The sequence below is a fragment of the Solea senegalensis genome, linkage group LG21, assembly GCF_019176455.1.
Source record: "Solea senegalensis isolate Sse05_10M linkage group LG21, IFAPA_SoseM_1, whole genome shotgun sequence".
Classification (NCBI taxonomy): domain Eukaryota; kingdom Metazoa; phylum Chordata; class Actinopteri; order Pleuronectiformes; family Soleidae; genus Solea; species Solea senegalensis.
The window spans coordinates 9,423,155-9,442,064 of NC_058040.1; the positions used below are offsets into that span (position 1 = coordinate 9,423,155).

Consider the following 18,910-nt stretch of genomic DNA (forward strand, 5'->3'; position numbering starts at 1 on the left):
ATACTGCTTCATGCCAGTGTTTGAGGGAGGAAGACAAACAGACAGCCACACAAATACTTAGACATGCTTAGCATGACTCACACACTCACAGAACACACATTTAGCCATGTGCACACTCGTACAGATGGCAGACAGGGAGCCTAGAGTCGCAGGCACTTGGCTTCAGCCCTCAATTAGTTCCTGAAGCCATGTTTCTCTGTCAGTGTTGTCTAGACTACAATAGCAGAGGAGACTGTATCGCTCCTGCGGCGGACGTTTTTAAGGTCACTCATATGACGGTAAGACGAAAGGTATTTTCCAGCTTCAGAGTTTCCATAGATTGCAAAGAATTGATTCCAGGTTCAAGGAAACAATGTGTGCTACCTGCTGCGAAACCAATTGCAGATGTGTCATCAATTCAGTTTATGTTCGCAAAGTTCATTTAATTTTCCATTTTTCCAAGTTTACCATATGATCACTGAAAGTATAACCCCAATCCTGGCCCTCACTCAAAAGCCTAAATGTAGCCATATATGATGTAGCCTTCCTTATTGAACTGCAGTTGAACTGAATGTCATCGCCTCTTGGGATATGTGGGGATCAGTTTAAAAACTTCCAAAGCCCTGTTATCACTCCAGTTATCACTGCAGATGGCGTGATGTATCTGTTTTGGAATGCAGAAGGTTCATCAGCAGCTTGGGTGACACTTTTATACATGTTTAGAAGCAGTTTCAAATGATGTAATAGGCTTTCAGCGTGGGTTTTTCATCTGTAACAGCTTCCTGGATGAATCACGATGTAATCAAAGAGTCCTTGAGAATCTTGTCTGTGAATAGTATCCCCTTTTCTGAGCTAACATCCATATATGTTGCTTATGTGACTCCCGTCTGCTTGACTTAAATTCAAGAAATGATATCACACCTCTGTTTGGAACATAGCATACCTCAAGGATTTATGTTTTCTGGCAGTGTACATGAGTGCAAAGGGGAAATTGGAAGTGTCTTCCTAAAGCCTGCCCCATACATTTTCAAATCTGACTTCTCTTTAAAAACTTGGGAAACCACAGACACATCCAACTCTGTAACCGATTTTCAATGTTTTAATCTTGAGAAAGCACAGACTGGACGACCCAGTCAAGACGCAGGACCACACACTTGGCATTTAATCAAATGATTTCAGGGAGGAGATTCGGGATCTCATAGGAACTCACTTGATTTAACGGGACTTCGGAATATAAACAGACATGGAGGCAGACTGTCGTCGTCATTAGTTAATAGCGGTTGTGTGTGCACAACGTTTTGTGCTGAGAAACGCAAAAGAAGCTGTGGATGAGGTCATGGCTGAGGAGACGGAATCAACTTGGCTCGTACAAGTTATGGTTCTAAACAAAGGTAGGCAACATTCATTTTCCCGGTCAGCTCGCTCTCATTGGTTTTTGCGGAGTGGTCACGTTGTTTAGTTGTAAATATCAAACATGTTTAAAACTTATGATTTGAAATCAGGAAGACTGATGCGGCACAATGACAGGATGATTTGGCCAGCTAATCTGTTCAAATCGGCCTCAAATCAGAAGGTAGCAGTGATTGTCGGAAGGGCCGGATCGGGACAGAAATCTGGACAGTTATCGTCTCGTGTGGGGCAGGCTTTAGATGCATCAAAATGATGGATGGTGCAAGGATCTATGATGTTTGCTCAGTGGCTATTTCTATTACCATCAATGCAGATGGACCGATGGAGTGGAATTTGCCAATTTCTCCTCTGTCATCATCATGTTTACTGAATAGCGGTTAATTTGGTTAACACAGAGAAGAAAATATTACATCTATGATTACTTTACTCAAGAAAATATCACCCTAAAGTTAAAGCAGGTAAAAGTTAATTGTATGTGTAATATGCTATATTTTACAACTTTTATGGCTTTGCGCTTTCCTCACTTGGCATCAGAAACCAAGCACCACAAGAATTGTTTTCTTTTCACATCTGTTGCTGACTTCTCGCAACATCCCCTCCATCTCTTACTTTGTCTTTTATAAAGATGTACTTTATAAAGGAAGAAGACTTTAACGGGATGAGGCCATTTGGTAGCATCACTGGTTTCTTTCAGAACTGTAACAACCATTAATAACTCCACTTATCAGTGCTCTTTGACCAAAAAACTCATCTTTTCATGAAGGTTTCCCCTTGGTCTCTCACAAATCTTTCTCTCTGAGGTCAACAGTAACTGGGAGATAGTCTTGCTTCTTTGATGTGCAAGGAGACCAGCTGAGCCCTTAGTCCATATATCTCCTTGTTGAAATGGACATGGTGCATCACTGACAGACCTCACCACCTAGGTCTGGACTCATGTTTGCATGGTTGTAAAGCATAAGAGAGAAACATGCATCTATGACCATCTACGGCGTATGCAACACAGATGGTTTTCACATGTGGGTTTTGAAACTCATTTGCGAATTCTCTTAAAGTTGTATTTTTTTGATCAACTGGAACAACCATGTATATTTTGACAAAGCAAGACCATGGGGAGCTGTTCTGTTGTTGTTTTCTATGAATATTTCAGGACTGTTTAAGGCATAAATTGCCAAAACACCTTAGAGCATATGCCATAACATAAGGCTCATCTTTGTCGTTTCACAATTACTCTGACATATACCAGAGTTGCTCCTAGTGTCCAGATTAGCAGTTAATCATAAGAGGTTGTCTGCTTGCTGGAAGAAAGATAAACTCACCTTTAATCCATGAGGCCTCCCATTTCAATTTACCAAAGTCAGGTTTCCCTCCCTTCATGTGAACCAGCAGCTATGTGATCACATGTTACCCTTTGAACTTGACATCACTGGAACCTCTATCTCATGACTTGAAATGCTTCATTTGTACTAATTCTTGCCATTTTGTGGAATTTCTGTACTTGCTACTCACAAGTATTAGTGTGAGACGTGAAGAGAAGAGATTTCTTTCTTATTCTTCAAAGATGTCATTAATGTGCTGTTTGATGTATGAATAGACATAGGTTTAAGGTCATGCAAGTTAACCTTTGGTAAATCAGCAAAAGCCCATCTGTTGTTTACCAACCCCAAGCCAATCAGAGCATGATTTCCTTTTTTAAATCCAAGATAATAAATGACCATTCAAATGGACCTCTGCATCCATTAATGCAAAAATGAAATTGTTTTTACGACTTGCTGTGTGTAGACAGCTTTCTGTAAGCCTGCAGGCAAGATGATGGGAATCCCTACCACCATAAGAATCCATATTTCATTAAGGCAACCCATGCCTATCAGTAAGAGCCCATTCTCTGCCGACTGACTGTAATAACAAGGTGAATCAGTAGAACCACCTCAACCTGTAGAACATTCGGATGCAGCCATTTTGCTGATCTTTGAGGAAACTCAAGCGTCATATCACAGCCATTATTGATTCCTCAGTGCAGAGACCCCACTGGGAAAACGCCACGCCAAACTGCAACTTGAGCCATATATAGTCAGCAATTATCAGTGCACCAATAATAATGAATTTTGCGGCAAATGCGTCAAAATGGTTTCATTTTAAGACTTGGGTAAGACACAGCCTTACCATGACATCCTGTGATAGCTCCATGGAGAGGCTGTGATCATCAGCTCAGGATCGACCCATCCTTGCGGCAGAGTTGAAGGTGGGGTCATCTGCTTGCATTAAACAAAACCACTAGAATGAGTGTGAAATGAAGCTCTCATCTATTTTGAAGGAAGTTGGTGCCAAGGGACCCATGGTGCTCAGGAATTTACAACTACATGTGTTGGAATAAGATGGTTTAGCCATTTACAGCCCACAGCTGTCTAAGATACACAGTTTACATTGTTGACAAGAAAGGAAGAGTGTCCTGCCAGTGAGATACAACGATGGACAATTTAGCCATAGGAGGTGTTTCATTCAGAACCTTCATCCAATTTCGTCTTTGATATGAGAACTGACGGTGGCAACGGGGCTTCTGCAGACAGTTAAGGGTTAGTGGTGAGGAAGTTCAAACCCCGCTAGTGCCAGATGTACAGATGGAGCAGACCGAGAGGGATCACCTGTTCATATAAGCAACTGAGTCACTGAGATGAAGCGTGGTTGAAGATGAGGTCATCGAGTGGATTTTCTCAAGTGCTGAAAAAGGCACATTCAAAAGTGAGTTTGTAATGGATGTGAAGAATATTAAATTGGCATCCGTATTGGCAGGCAATAGCAGTATTCTTCGGTTCTTTTAGCACACTCAACAATGCGCATTGTTTACTTCAGACAGCTATAGACTGTAGACGACTGTGGCGCCATAAACTCCCCTTCTCTTATAACCCTTTGTTTTGCCTGTCATGTCTGTGCTTTCTGTCTATCTACTGATAACTAAAGTTACCTGAAGCTGATGTCAACTTAAGTGATTGGGGAAATGATGTAAGCTTGACAAGAATTGACTGATTTTATAGAAATCCTGATAATTGGTGGCAAAAAACAACAAGCACATAACATTACTTTATCTTCCCCAACCCACTCCCTTCTACTTACTTTTGCTTAATTTCAAAGTATGGAGCAAAAGTCAAATAAAACCTTGCAAATAGGATTCTTTTTTTTTAACTGTGTTTGTCTGATTCGCAGAAAGCTGCAACCTTAGGAAAGTATTAGTGTATACGTTAGAAAAGCAAACAAATATTGTCCTGCCAAAAGTTAAGTTGCTATAATGAGCACACTGTATTCGCCACACAAAATTGCAGATTTAGGTGAATTTCAGGAGAGGAACTATCTGCCATTGTTACTCTTCCATCTCCCAGTCACTGTCCTTATTCATTTTCGTCTATGTATGTGAATATTTTATGTAACAACGCCCATACGAGCTTATAGAGAGTCTTATCATTCGGACTTTTCATTCCACATGCTCTAGGGTCCTGGAAACACTGTGGAATTGATTTTAGAAGCCTCTTCTCGTATGATTTATGTCACATCAGTGATGGACATACTCAGATGAGTGATCCATTTCACTGGGCCTCATGCAGGCCTCTAGATGGCACACCAAGGCAGAGGCAGCATTGACAGTGGAGCCAGTTACACAGGCAGTGCTAATACATACTCTTCATAGTGTCGCTTCAGCATTCCTGTACAGTAATGGGTGAACCCAGCTTGTAATCACCACAGATGATATTAAGAAATTAGATTTAAACAACGGGCAATTCATGAAATGCTAAAATGGGAGAGCGCCACTCAAAGCCACAAAGAATTAGCGAAAGGGAGCTATTTTACTGAAATGGAAGTCATTCACTTTTAACCTGTGTTTTTAACCTGTGATCAAGTTACTAATACAAGCCTCAGATGCTATTTTGCTTCTAAATCAGCAACTGAACTAATTCACCAACCTGGTTTCATTTAAATTTTAGTCATCTATGGCACCACAGCCATCTACTATTAAAACATCTTTGTATGGGAATAATTAGTGGCCGACCTATTCGCTATAATGTCAGACATCCTTCACTTCTGTATATTCCTGTATATATCTTAGTGGGAGTTCCCAGAATAAATGGAACATGCCAAAAATGTAATGAAATTTGTCTAATTAAAGGCTAAACCAAAGGCTTAATTCAGCAAGCTTCTGGATTCCATCACCTCGTTTCAGAATCCCTATATTGTCTTGTCAGCTGCTAATTTGCATGGCTTGTCCTTAAATCACAGTTATGCTGAGGTGACACTTTTTTGTGAAAGCGCTCATCAGCGTAGTACAGTGCTTCCCACAACCCTCGCACAAATGCACACACTTAGTGCTAATTAAAAACCTGTGAGTCTATTGGTGTTGCATCACCGCTGTCCAACACCTGAATTTGTAATATGACAAATAAATGAGGGCAGGGCAGAGCAGGAAAATTACAAGGGTTGGCAAGAAAGGGAAAGTGAGAAGAGGCTGTATGTAAATGTAGAAAAGGCACAGCGAAGTGAGAAGAACAAAGAAATAAAAATCAACAGAGGAGACAAAACGTAGGAAGTGGCGAGCTCAGCGTAGAGGAGAGGAGCGGGGACAGAGGCAGCATCGTTATTAATGGTTACACAGCAATGATGTCACCTCATGTTGGCACTGCCAGACTGAGAAACAGATTAGCCATTTGATCTTTGCCCTTATTTTAGATCCAGTTTTCTCCTCCCAGCCCGTAACGCTCATTATTGAAATGAATGTCACGCGGCTCCGCTTCATCGTCACATGCGTCGTACCTCAACATACCACTCCACTTCCCTCATTGCCCCGCTTTCTTCTCTGATCAGAGTCGGTGGTATCCCGCTCCCATGTTTATGTAACAGCGCCGTTATTGTTACGGACCAAGAATGCCCCTCCAATGCATCGATAAGCTCTCATTCAAAGAGATTGAATTATATGGAGATAAACGGTGTCCTTGAGCACGGGTGCAGATAACAGATTGGAGTGACACAGCTGACTCTCTTTGTTTTGTTAATTAAAGATGACCTCATCGCTAAAAATGGACGCTGTGCACCTCCTCGTCACGAGCCTAGCCATCAGCAGATTGCAGATTGCAGGCAGGGGGCCAAGGGCTTTCTGCATTTCCTTTCCTTTTTTGCTTCCTTTCCCATTTGGCCTCTTCACTACTCACACACAATTATTCTTTTCTCTCTGTCTCTCTCTCTCTCTCTTCGACTTTTCTGATGTCATTTTTTTCCCACTCATACATTGAAAGACAGTGACACTCCCTCAGTGTCCCTTAGGTAAATATGGACACTTAAGTGTATTTTCATGAAACCTCTAACTCATATGAATGGATGTGTGCTTGAAATGTAATTGAAGCAGGACCAAAATGTTTCCCCTACGTGCCTTTGGTTTTTATCCTTCACTGTATGTGTGGTGCGGTGTTCCGGTGATGTGAAATTGGTTTGCGATCCATTGAAGTAGTAAACTGTGATTCATTTCGCTTAACCGCAGTTCAGCACACTGCAGACACTTAAAGTGGTAGAAATTAATGTTTACTCATTTCGCAAATGCTCTTTAAGTTAATATATAGCAGCGGATCAACAGCCTTCCCCAAGACAGCAGCTGAATCAGTGCCTGTGCTCGTGTACGTGTTGACTGCGAGATTATACGGGAAAGTGTTTAACGATTTTAACAAAAACACCCAACTTTTAACTTTCTTAAGCCTTTGCCAAATGAGTTCACACTATGAGTAATCATAGGAGACTCTCTATGTGTTTATCAGCATAGCTGTATTTTATTCCCGTGTCAGTATAGGCGACGTTCTCGTGCTGCGAGCAGTTGAAGCATGGTACAGCACAGTGGATTTTACTGCTAAAAAAAACCCCAACTTTTTGCAGTTTGACAGGATAATTGCTTAGCAGAGGTTCGGAGGTGGTGTGGGATCACTTGGGCATAGATTCACTGGCAGAGTTGGTAGTGACCATAGGCTGTAAAATTGATGTAGTAGTCCAGTTTGGAAATTAAACAAAGAAAGTAAATTTATGGGAAAATGATTCTACTTCTCACTTGATTTGTAACATCAGTAAACATTTTCCTGAGGAGTTAATGGTCTCAATCACTAGTTTCAGGTCTTCTCTTCAAAAGCATATGTTTGGTTTTTTTTTTGTCTTCCGGCTGCTCATTTGATTTGGCAGAGATTTTTATGCCTGTTGCCCTTTCTGATGCAGCCCTCCCATTAATCAGGCTTGGGACCGGCACACGGAGTACAATAGATGTGGCCCCCTGTGGCTGGAGTCCAGTAGAATATGATATACATTTGGTAATTTATGATCCCATATAAAGGAAAATAGACAAGAAAAAAAAAAGGAGCACAGCACATACGGATGGACGCCAGTGTGATTGACAGCTAGTATCGTCCAATAGATGCCTGGTTGTAGGTGACTTCTGTGAATTCTACTCAAATCGTCAAATCGTGAAAGTCGAGGCTTCAGAGCGGGAGTTTTTATTACAGAAGAGTCCGTCCACTTTTTATGGAGGTGGCAGAAGTTCTCCACTAGAGCTTCAACACATCGACGTAGTAATTATATAACCATGAAGAAAAGAATAAAAGAGAAAATCAATCCAACAAAGTATTAACATGAATAATTCAGGGTTATTTTTTCCCCCTCATGAGCAAAAAGACCATGAGAACCTGCCTGTAGCCATAATTTTACAGGAAACTGCACCTGGAGCCACATAACTCGGGTTACAACGAATAACCACAATTCTGTTTTACAAAAGTATCATCGTTACAGACCCTCGTCATATGGAGAAATCAATCGGCTTGACCGCAACGCTTATACTTGCCAGTATATATAGCCGACACAAAAGGTCTCTCTGCGTAAGAGACCCTACACATCCACCACTATAGTTGTACTATACAGCGTCATCAAAGGTCACCAGTCTTGTGGCACAGCAGGTGGAAGATGGCGGTCCACGTCCAGCAGCCAGTCAAGTACAGCATCGCAGTAAGACACGAGCTAACAGCCTGTCAACACCCAGAGGTCTATTCTTAGTGCCGAGGAGTAGACAGAGCCACAGCAAGGCTGGGGGCAGTGAAAACAGACCACACTGGTCACATCAAAATGGTAGACAAGGACCCGGGGGGGGGCATTAGTCCATGACAAAAGCACCAGACCAGATTTCTTGTTATGCATAGCATTGTCTTGTGAAAGAGAAGATGCATCACACTGCACGTCATTCTCCTTGTGTGGCAAAGTTCCCGCAGAGGAACCCACAGAATGCCGTTCATGTGTCACGTTCCCCATTTCAATTAAAACCGAAAACACATTTGAAAATGACGAATAACATTAACGTGTGTAATTAGTGTCTGAGACGAAGATTTAAACATTCATTTCAATTGTAAGCTTGGTGGTTCTGGTATTGAAACGTTAGGACATTTGTTACAAGATGTTGTGAGAAGTGTTTAGTTAGTTAGTGAAGTTAGTTTGAAAAGGACTTTGTTGACAAAATTGAGACATAATGATATTTAACAAACATATATTGTAGATAAACAGCATCCTCAGCTATTCATTGTTCAATTGAATATCTTTAATAGTGGAAAATAAGTCTATATTTGCCGAGGGAAGATGTTTTTGTTTTCGTAATACAACACGGAGCTCCATATTTGCCAATTCGAGGTTTATGTTGGTTCAATTATGGCCTCGTTTCACCTTCCACTGCAAAACTAATATTGTATAGTGTGTGACAGACGGGTTAACAGTGGAATTAAACTTTGTTCAAGGGGCTTGCAATAAATCATTGTTGGCATTATAACTCTTTGCTTTACTCCGTTTCCACTCAGACACTCTACCATGCTTCAGCTTCTAACATCGTCTCTGCTTATAATACGGCCATGGCGAAAACTCAATTATTATTAGCTCGGAGGAAGCCGATTAATTTCAGATAACTGCTAAGGCTCTGGAGTAATGTCAGATACCTGTATCATTATTTTAATTGGCCTATCAAATAAAATGGTATAATTGTCATTTTGTGTCTGGAAAGATAACACTGCCTCAAAATGTAGGTGCGGATGCGTGAGTTAGTCAGCGCGAGGCCTCATTGAATGATCGCAATCACCGAAACATTTGGTGAAATCGAATCTTCAAGATAGACAATGGCACTCGCCGCGCCACTAAAAAGTAGATTGGTTGTCTGTGGTCTGTTCAGTTCTTTGAGGTGCATCTTTTGTCAATTTAGGTTAAATGCCTAAATATAGTGTAAATAAAGTAGCTTTCTGCCAGCAAAATGCCTATGGGAGATTTTCCAAAAGGGTGTTCCTTTTTTGGTGAAAAGCAAAACTTGGACAATTATGTGCAACTCAGTCTGCCTGGAAAAATCAGTTCCCCCCCCCAGTGTATTCTTTTACCTCAAAATTCTTTAGGTTGCAATAGGAACCTATTTAGTTTCCTGTCCTGGGCTTGCACCGTGTGTGAAACTAGGTTCCTTGTGACAGTGTGTACATATCTGTGTAATGTCCACTATGTGTATGGGAGACTGAAATAGAGAGAGGAAGGGAGGAAGGTGAAGCTTTGCTCAGTGTGGGGAGTGGTGGGTTGAGTGCTGACAGTTTAACACAAGAGGCCCCTCACAGGTTTGGCAGCCCACAGGAAATATAAAGCTTGTGATTTGTTTGTTAATACAAAGCTTGTGTTTTGTTTGTTTAAAAGGATTTCACTGTGCTATTGCCTGGCCTGATAGTAAGTCGGAAGAGGAAGAGTGACACAGTGAAACACGAGAAAAGAGGGGCATATATGGAAACATTTCCAGTGATGAAATTATTTACTGGCAATTTTTCCAGATAGAAACTAAAGCTAATCGCTCGGGAAAGAACGTATGTGTTTTAATTAATTTCAGGGAAAACATTCATGGCTATGAACGTGAATAAATGGTGATTTACTGCAGTGATGTTGATTCTCTGCCACTTTCTCTTAAATTTACTCTTTGGGAGGAAAAGCCTTAATGTGTGAACCTGCTGACCTTGAGGATTTACACGTACACTCTCTCTCTCTCTCTCTCTCCCTCCCTCTCTCTCTCTCTCTCTCTCTCTCTCTCTCTCTCCTCTCTCTCTCTCTCTCTCTCCCCTCTCTCTCTCTCTCTCTCTCTCTCTCTCACTCTCATACGCCCACCCCCCAACACACACACACACACATGCACTCAGCTAATGGCAGAGGCAATTACACCATGCCTGAGCTTAGTAGTGTAATTGAAATGATATGTTAGGGATCACAGTATAGCAAGTCTGGCTTCCAACATTAGACAAAATGCCACTGTGACACCACGTACACACCCGTCTCTCTATGTAATTGGGCATATAAGTAACGCATATTATGTGCCCATTGCCCTGTATATCAGTAAAGTATGCCGTCTTTCTTTATACAACCACACTGTTTTGTTTTTGGAGGAAGGACCTCTGAGTTTTTGGATGTTTTTGTTCTGCGTCAAGGTTTTTTTTCAGAGGGCTTTTCCTCGTCTTCTCAGAATTTGGGTCATTCTGGGTCAGGGAGTGTTTTTGTTGTAGGCCGGCAGAGCCCTTTGAGAAACTGTATATGATATTGGTCTGTACAAATAAACCTAACTTGACTTGTTTGCAACTACATCATAGTTAGGAGGCCTGTGTGTGTTTGTGTCCTGTCATGTTCCCATGATTTACTATCATTTGTTCCCCCCTCAGCTTACTATAAAAGGTCACCTGGCATCCACCATCGCCATGTAAGCTGGAGAACACGCAAAATGGCTTTTACCGTAATAGAATTTCAGGGTCCTTAATTTTTGCCAGCTGTGTGCTGTTTTGGCTTCGGTATTGACAGAAATGTTGACAGACCACAGGCCTACCCTTGAAGAACCCCTCAGAAAGGAAGAACCATGCATGCTGCTTCTGGGTGGGTTTTAATGTTTTATTCTGCAATTAATGGGGTTGATTTTGTTCATCATTACCTAATAGTAAATTGGTACAAGATTGTGAAAGACAAACATGATTGCAAATCCTCAGTAGAATACATCTAAGTCAACATTTGTGCCAGTGGCTGGTGAAAACAGTTCCAGTGTCGCAGTTGAGCAATGCGTTTTGTTTTTCATTCTGCTCATTCATCCTTTCAGTCGACTTGTTTGTGCAGAGATGTTGTCTTTTTGTTTCCTTTTTTCGGGGCAGACGAACTGACTGAATTCAAGTCTGCCTCAGACGTGGTCCACTGTGTTTTAGCATATTGCTGCTGATTCATAAATTACTGCTCTGCAGCAAGTGTCACTGGTATTTCCTCTCTCGTCTTTGAGTCGAGCCGTAGCTTGATAAGCGGAGATACGGAGCGAGACCACTGCCATGTGTTAAGTGTAACTCAATGTTTTAAGGGATTAAAGGTTTTGGGTTTTTTTTTTGAGAATGTATCTGGATTTAAAACACCTTTCCGGTTTGACCACTGAAGAGATAAAGTAAAACTGAATTCTAGTAGATTTCCGTTTACTTTGATTTATAGTATTCATTTGCATGTAGCGAGTAGGGTTTTTTAATACATTTAACCACTGAATCGTCAAATTTGCCATTTAAATCGGTAGAGAAATGAGCAAACCATTGATATGAAGTTATATAAACATGTGCATCACACATCTATGTTTTTTTTCTAAATAACATTTTATAAGATTCTCTATAAAACTGCAAGCCCCTTTACAGTGTGCATACGATGGAAAATTATTTACCATTTCTAAACCTGTGCACCGTTAACGTTTAAATAATTGCATAACGGCCTATAGCTTTCATATGTTTCTTTTTAAAAAGCTGTTTGACGCATGGAATGTGTGGGTAAAGTTTGTCCGGGTGTGTGACTCTTAGCACAACTAAAAACACACACTGCGTTCTCCTGCTGAGTCTTTAAATTGATAATTATACAGTGAGCCACTTTAGAGCCGCTAAAGACCAGACCAAAGACATTTGTCTTTTGTTTAGTCTTCCAGATGGATCAAACTAACTGAGGCACTTCCCTGTGCTGTCAGTTACAGCAGTGGTCTGTTCACACTATACAAGAAAATGTCCTATTATGACACATGGCCTCATGTCACCATGAGCTAAATTCATGGCCGTGCCTCTATGCTAATGCCTTAAAGAATAACATACTTCCATCTCCAGTGTACATGGAAAATTGTCGTGACAAGTGTTGGTTTTGGACCCAAACTATGAAGGAACAAAGTTGCAAATTAGCTACATTATAAACACTGTCATCAAACAAATCTGATAATTGCATGTTTTGTGGCCCTCTTAAGTGAATCATAAGTCATGGAAAAAGCTTATGATTAACTGATTTCTTTTTTAGATTTATGAGCACGATGAGTGTTTTTTTTTTTTAGAAACAAGCCAATTAAGTCTGGATATTAGAAGTACAGCCTCTTCCCTTTGTCACATGCAGGGTCATAAGTTCAAAGTCATTTTAAACCAAAAGTGAAAACAATGAATGGATGACATAAATCACTGCAGAAAACATCTTGGTTTAAGTTTGGAGCTGGTGTGCTGTCTAAATTAAAGACAAATGTATATGATTATCCAATACCTTGGTCACGGTTTCCTTCCATTCTTTCCACTGCGTAGTCCTTGTTGTGTTCACTTATTGCCTACAAAAACTATGCGACGCTCAAGAGCAAGTCCTGTGAAGTTTGGGTGAATAGGTCCCGTGAAAGACATTAAGGAAGTAACCTGTCATCGGTACATTATGTGAACACAGTAAACAGCTTTCTGTATAACCTCGTCCTCCCTTTGTCACATTGTTTTGCCTTTCTCTCTGTGTGAGTGCGTTTCCGTTTTTTTTTCGTTACGGAAGCGCATTGCATTCACTAAATAATTTTGGTTTGTTTTTTGGAATAATTATTTCTGCTTTTCTGAGTAATTTATTTTTTGGTCTGTTTTTCTTAGTAATTTATTTTCATGGTTGTTTTTCGGAGTAATTTTTTTTTCTGATGTACTGAATATTTCTTTTTCTGAGTTTAGAGCGCATTTGAAACAATAAACACATTAATTCCTTTATCTTGTTTAGTTTCATCAAGTTTTACTTTGATCTGGGTTTAAGACACTGGGAGATCACACTGATGGTATTACCGTTATTTCGTCGACTTTACACACGCTCCACGGATGCAAGATGATGCATTTGAAATGCATTCAGGCTGGCTACGTGGTGACTCAACGTAGCCACGCGAGAGTTCTCGATAATTCAGGAAAAACAATTACTCAGAAAAACAGAAAAAAATTACTCAACATTAGATGGAAAAACAGGGAAAAATAATTTGTCAGAAAAACAGAAAAAAAGAAATATTAAAAAAAACAAACCAAAAAATGAATTACTCAACTACTACTTTTCAAATGAATGCACTGCACTTCCGTAAATAACAATTATGCTGTAACACATTTTAAAAGAGGGAGAAAAAAAGTGCCTCAGCAGTGGAGGAAAAATGACTTGTTTCTTGCCAACACTCAAATAAATTAAGCTTATTCAAAGCAAGGCTCTATGAAATTGATCAATGCTGGTCAACAATATAAGAATGAGTCAAAATTAGATCAGATAATAGATAATGTGATAATTGTCATCATCATTAGTCACACAACAGGTCTATGATGAAGCACCCATCCATTTTACTCATTCTATTTATTCCTGCTTTGGCTCTAATTTAGTCTCAACTGTGTTTGGACTCTTTCTCCTCTGTAAAGTAGTATAAATTTGGCATTTGGCAATTTTCCGCACATAGTTACTGCAATGAAAGGTGAAGGAATAGCCTTGAAAGGTACAACAAAGGCAGGGGGAATTAGGTCAGTGGCCATGTCTTTAACAGATCATTAATTATCTCTCTTCAACAAAGATTAATTGGTCTGCAAGGAATAATTTGACAGGGAAATAACTCAACATTTGATATTATCTCATGTGATTATAAAGTAATATAGAATTTCATTTTATACACACTAACTAAGAATTGTGGTTTTCATGATCGCTTTGCAAAGCCCTGCTAACAATTTCTGGTTCCCACAACAGTCTGGGAATGTTACCTTTTAGTTGTGGGAATGTCATGGATTGTTTTCCTATAGTTCTCCTAACTTTAGCCTTTGTCACAACCGTCATTCAACCTTTATAGAACGTTCTATTTTGGTTGCACTAATGTTCTCCTGACATTACTTCTGTCACAACCTTTAGGCAACCCTTGTATTATTACATTACATTTTGGTTGCATTAACATAATGACAGCATTTGGTACATATTATACTCATTTTATTATTTTAAACTGGCTGCACATTAGTATTCATACTAGCAGTCTTAGATTAATGAACGGGCAAACCTGATAGGATTGATTTTCAATATACCAAATCAAAAACAATATTTACTCTATATATACAAAATGAAAATAAGATCAAGCTTATACATATACACATATAAACACATTTGAAATGAAAATAGGGAAAAAAAATTATGTGTAAAAAAATGGAAAAGTACACATAAACAAATACTATATAAAAATAAAATAAAGCCAAAATAAAAGATTACATATGAACAAATTCATTCTGTGCTCACTGTTAGTAAAGATGATAAAAAAAATTCTTTTTTTACAAAATGTACAAAAGTTGCTATAAATGTGTCGTCACACATCAGCTCAGCGATGTTTTCTTATCATCAGAACATCACGATTCCTCTCCCTGCTGTCATCCAAAACATCACAGCAGCTGCCGTCCTTTTTATTATCTCATATTGTTGTTTTTTTTGGTCCATACTGTATTTAGAAGTGTGTCTTTCTACTTTCAGCTGCTGTTAAGCAGCAAAAAAGTCAGTGGGCATTCTTCTCGTAGACTCTCGCACTGAAAGGTGAAGGAAAAGCCTTGAAATACAGGGTGATTTGGGTCAACGGTCAGTCCTAAGTAGATCATTACTGTGAAAGATGAATTGGTCTGCTCGGCGTGATTTAGTGTTCCACCAACTTTTGGTGTGTCAACATGATTAGCCTGCTAATTGCTAGGCAAATAAGAGAATGGAGAACGTACTGCCAACGGTTTTCAGGCAGGGAAAAATGCTATGTGAAAATGAGCGTCGTCCAGGAAACACCTGAATGTGTGTGTCTTCTGGACAGTAACGTCTAATTTGTAATCCTGGGTCTAATATCATCTTAGAAAATACTGTATATAGTATTTAGATTTCTGACACGGATGACGTGCAACGCCGTCAAGCTAAATTGCTATGCTAAGTGCAGAGCACTGACCGTCGAAAACAGGTTTCACATCATGAGCCCTGTGTGTGTGTGTGTGTGTGGTTAGGTTTGGGCTACGAAAATGCTTTGGTTGAGGTTAAAAAAAATGTGGTTATGTAATGTAAACATTGTGTGTCGGTCTAATATCATCTTAGAAAATACTGTATATAGTATTTATATTTAGATTCCTAATACTGCTGACGTGCAACGCCGTCAAGCTAAATTGCTATGCTAAGTGCAGAGCACTGACAGCGGAAAACAGGTTTCACATCATGAGCCCTGTGTGTGTGTGTGTGTGTGTGTGTGTGTGTGTGTGTGTGGTTAGGTTTGGGCTACGAAAACGCTTTGGTTGAGGTTAGGTTAGGTTAAAAAAAATCTGGTTATGGTTAAATATTACACATAAAGTAAACATTGTGCATTAAGTCACCACCCTAACCTTCATCTTATTTAACCAATACCACAATCTTTTCCTTAATCTTTACCGAGTGCTTTGAGTTTCAAGCATGTCTAATAAAAATTATGTTGTGTGGGTTTTTTTGTTTTCTTTTCCCCCTAAATACAATGATACAAGTTTTATTCTTGTGTTGTTTCGTGTGGAGCCCCAGACATGGAAAAAAAGACAAATTGGTAAATAAATAAATAAATATAATTCCCATGAATTACCTTGAGTGCTGCATAAGCAAAAAGGGGCGTAAGCTGCACGATGGACAGAGTTTTATTTTATGTTTTATATTATAACCAAAGTTATAATATATAACCAAAGTAAAAGTTAGAAAGATGTTCACAGATTTGAACTTCCGTGATCAATAACATTTAATTCAATTCGTTTTTACTTTTTTTTTAAAATTAGTAGTGGAAAGAACGTTGTTCCAGGAAATCCATATCTTCCGTGTAATCACGAACGATCCAGCTGAACCTCTTCCTTATCATGTGTTCATTGTGAACACGAAGCAGATGGGATCGATAAAAGGCCGCCCCTTCTTGAAACGATAAGAAGTAATGTCAGAACGAATTTAAAGTAAATGTTTAAATGGCAACCAAACAGAGTGCACATCTGTTCCATAAATAATAACGTTGGAAAAAAGTGCGACAAAAATGAAGCGTTTCAATTCCACTGTACCAAAATCTAAAAGACAATGTGACTGATCTGTTGCTTAAGTTTAAGTTTAGCAGAGATAAAACAATATAGAAGACATTATGGAACCTTTGGCTTTTCCTTGTTGATTAATGGACGTTAAACTTTTTTTTTTTTGCAGGCCTAAGCAAGTTTTCACAACAAATTGAATGACTGCGAACATGAGATTCATGTTTAAAAAAGTAAAACATTAGAAAGAGCAACAGTGCAGGAATGTGTTTGGGGGAAACCTCGAATACACAGAGGTCTTTCTGTGAAAAGGTCAAATCCTTCATTTGTGCAGTTCTTTTTCCTCCTCTGCAACCTTTTCTTACCATCCCTGTGTGTCCTACCAGCCAGACTTACTCCCTCTGTTTATGTGTTGGCCCATGTATCATAAGCTAAGACTAAGCTGCCCTTTAGCTCGTGTAGGAATAGTTGGAAATCCAACCATTTGAGAGCTTTTAAACTATTTTGACAGCTCCCTCTTTTTTTCCATCACCCCCATGAGCACTGGAAACTGGCGAAATGTATTTGTGTGTCTAAATGAACAAGTGTGCATCTCTCGCCTTTCCCGTAAGCTGACATGAAAGATATTTCACAACTTGTGAAGTAGTGTTTTGTGAGACACAGGGGTGTTGGGTGAGATATCACTGTAACTGAACCATGTGCCCGAAAAGGAAATAAATTCTGTTTTCTTACACTCCTGTAATGTAGTGTGTATAAGTCGCTGCCAGTAAAATGCCATATTTAATTTAGCCTTGGGCTTGGTTCGAGCAAAATTGCTCCCACCTGACCGGGGGTAAGTGAAACTCACACCAGAGTTACAGTCATTGATTAGGAAAGAACAGCTTTCCAAAAATGCAGAAATTCATTCATGATTAAACTTATGCTGCGAACCATTGTCTTCCTGTGTTGAAACATGTGGTGGGTCAGGAACATGTGGCAATGTTTTGGTTTACTAAGAACAACAGATGGAAGACATTGTAAAAAGATAACTTTAATTTTTTTTTTTTTTTTGCTTTTTGCCTTTTTGGCAAAACAGTGTTACAGATGGGAAATCAGGACAAATAGAATTTTTTCAAGTGACGTTTTTTTGTGAGTTTGTCTTTGTTTCTTCTACCTTACATCATTTCTCACTTATGTCTCTGCCAGGTGAGGTTCTGAGTTTGATGGACGATCTGTTCTCTGGTCTGGGCTCGTCCTGTGTTGTTGCCGGCAGGAGAAGTGGAGACCGTCCTCACTCTGTGCTTTATTCCGTGGTCTTCAAGTGCCTGGAACCCGACAGTCTGTACAAGTAAGTCTTTTGATGCCCTTGCAGAGTAAAAAAACAACCTTTGATTTGTTGTGTCTGTTTATTTCTACACCATATGACTACACATCAGGAACGCATTGTGTAAAGTATGGACAGTCTGCAGTTATTTCCAGTATCCTCAAGGATATTAGAATTATTGTAAACATATACTTTTGTGTACTGTATAGTAGAAGAGGTTTGACCCTGAGAACTATGTGGGACCTCCTGGTATGGAGGCATGCTGTTCCCTGATCTAGACCCTAACTTTAATATATCTCATTTGACACCAAAAAAGTGCAGCCATGCCCATAATATTAAAATGAGTGTCAGCTGCACAATCACCTACAGTACTTAGTGACATCTGGCTTGAGTTTATCAGAGGACACAAACATATTAGCCTCAACATGTTGGAAGTGCTAATTGTCTCCATGCTTTTATGTTCTCTTTGGTGTTGTCAGCCATTCTTAATTCCACGTGGATCATTGTTACGATTAATATTAATAACACACAGGAATGCAGATTTACACGCCGTAAAACTGCAGCGAAAACTAAATTCCGCTTGTAAACCGTTTCACAATGAAACTAATTGCTAGTGACATTTCTTTTCATGTATTGTTTATTTGAGATGGGCAATGCCTATTGACATTCCTGTAAATATGCCAGAAGTCCATGGCCTGATTTTCCAATAGGCTCCCTGAAAGTAAACTAAGAATACAACTCAATTACTCAACTGAAGTTGAAAATTACCAACTTGGATACAAACAGTTGCTTGTTTGCAGTGCAGCTTCAGCCCTTTTATAAAACTAGCGATGTATCGTGTCCTGGAGGAAGCATGTTTCTATGCACAGGCCTCTTAATCCCCGCC

The 18,910-nt window shown here is 39.6% G+C and overlaps 1 protein-coding gene across 2 annotated transcripts in view; it reads left to right on the forward strand.

The window, feature by feature from the left end:
- Positions 1-18,910, forward strand: part of LOC122758175 (astrotactin-2-like) — a 170,213-nt gene that overhangs the window by 139,724 nt on the left and 11,579 nt on the right. For both annotated transcript variants that reach the window (XM_044012144.1, XM_044012146.1), the window contains one exon: positions 17,907-18,048. In XM_044012144.1, coding sequence (XP_043868079.1) covers positions 17,907-18,048 — 142 coding nt within the window. The remainder of the gene's footprint in view (positions 1-17,906; positions 18,049-18,910) is intronic.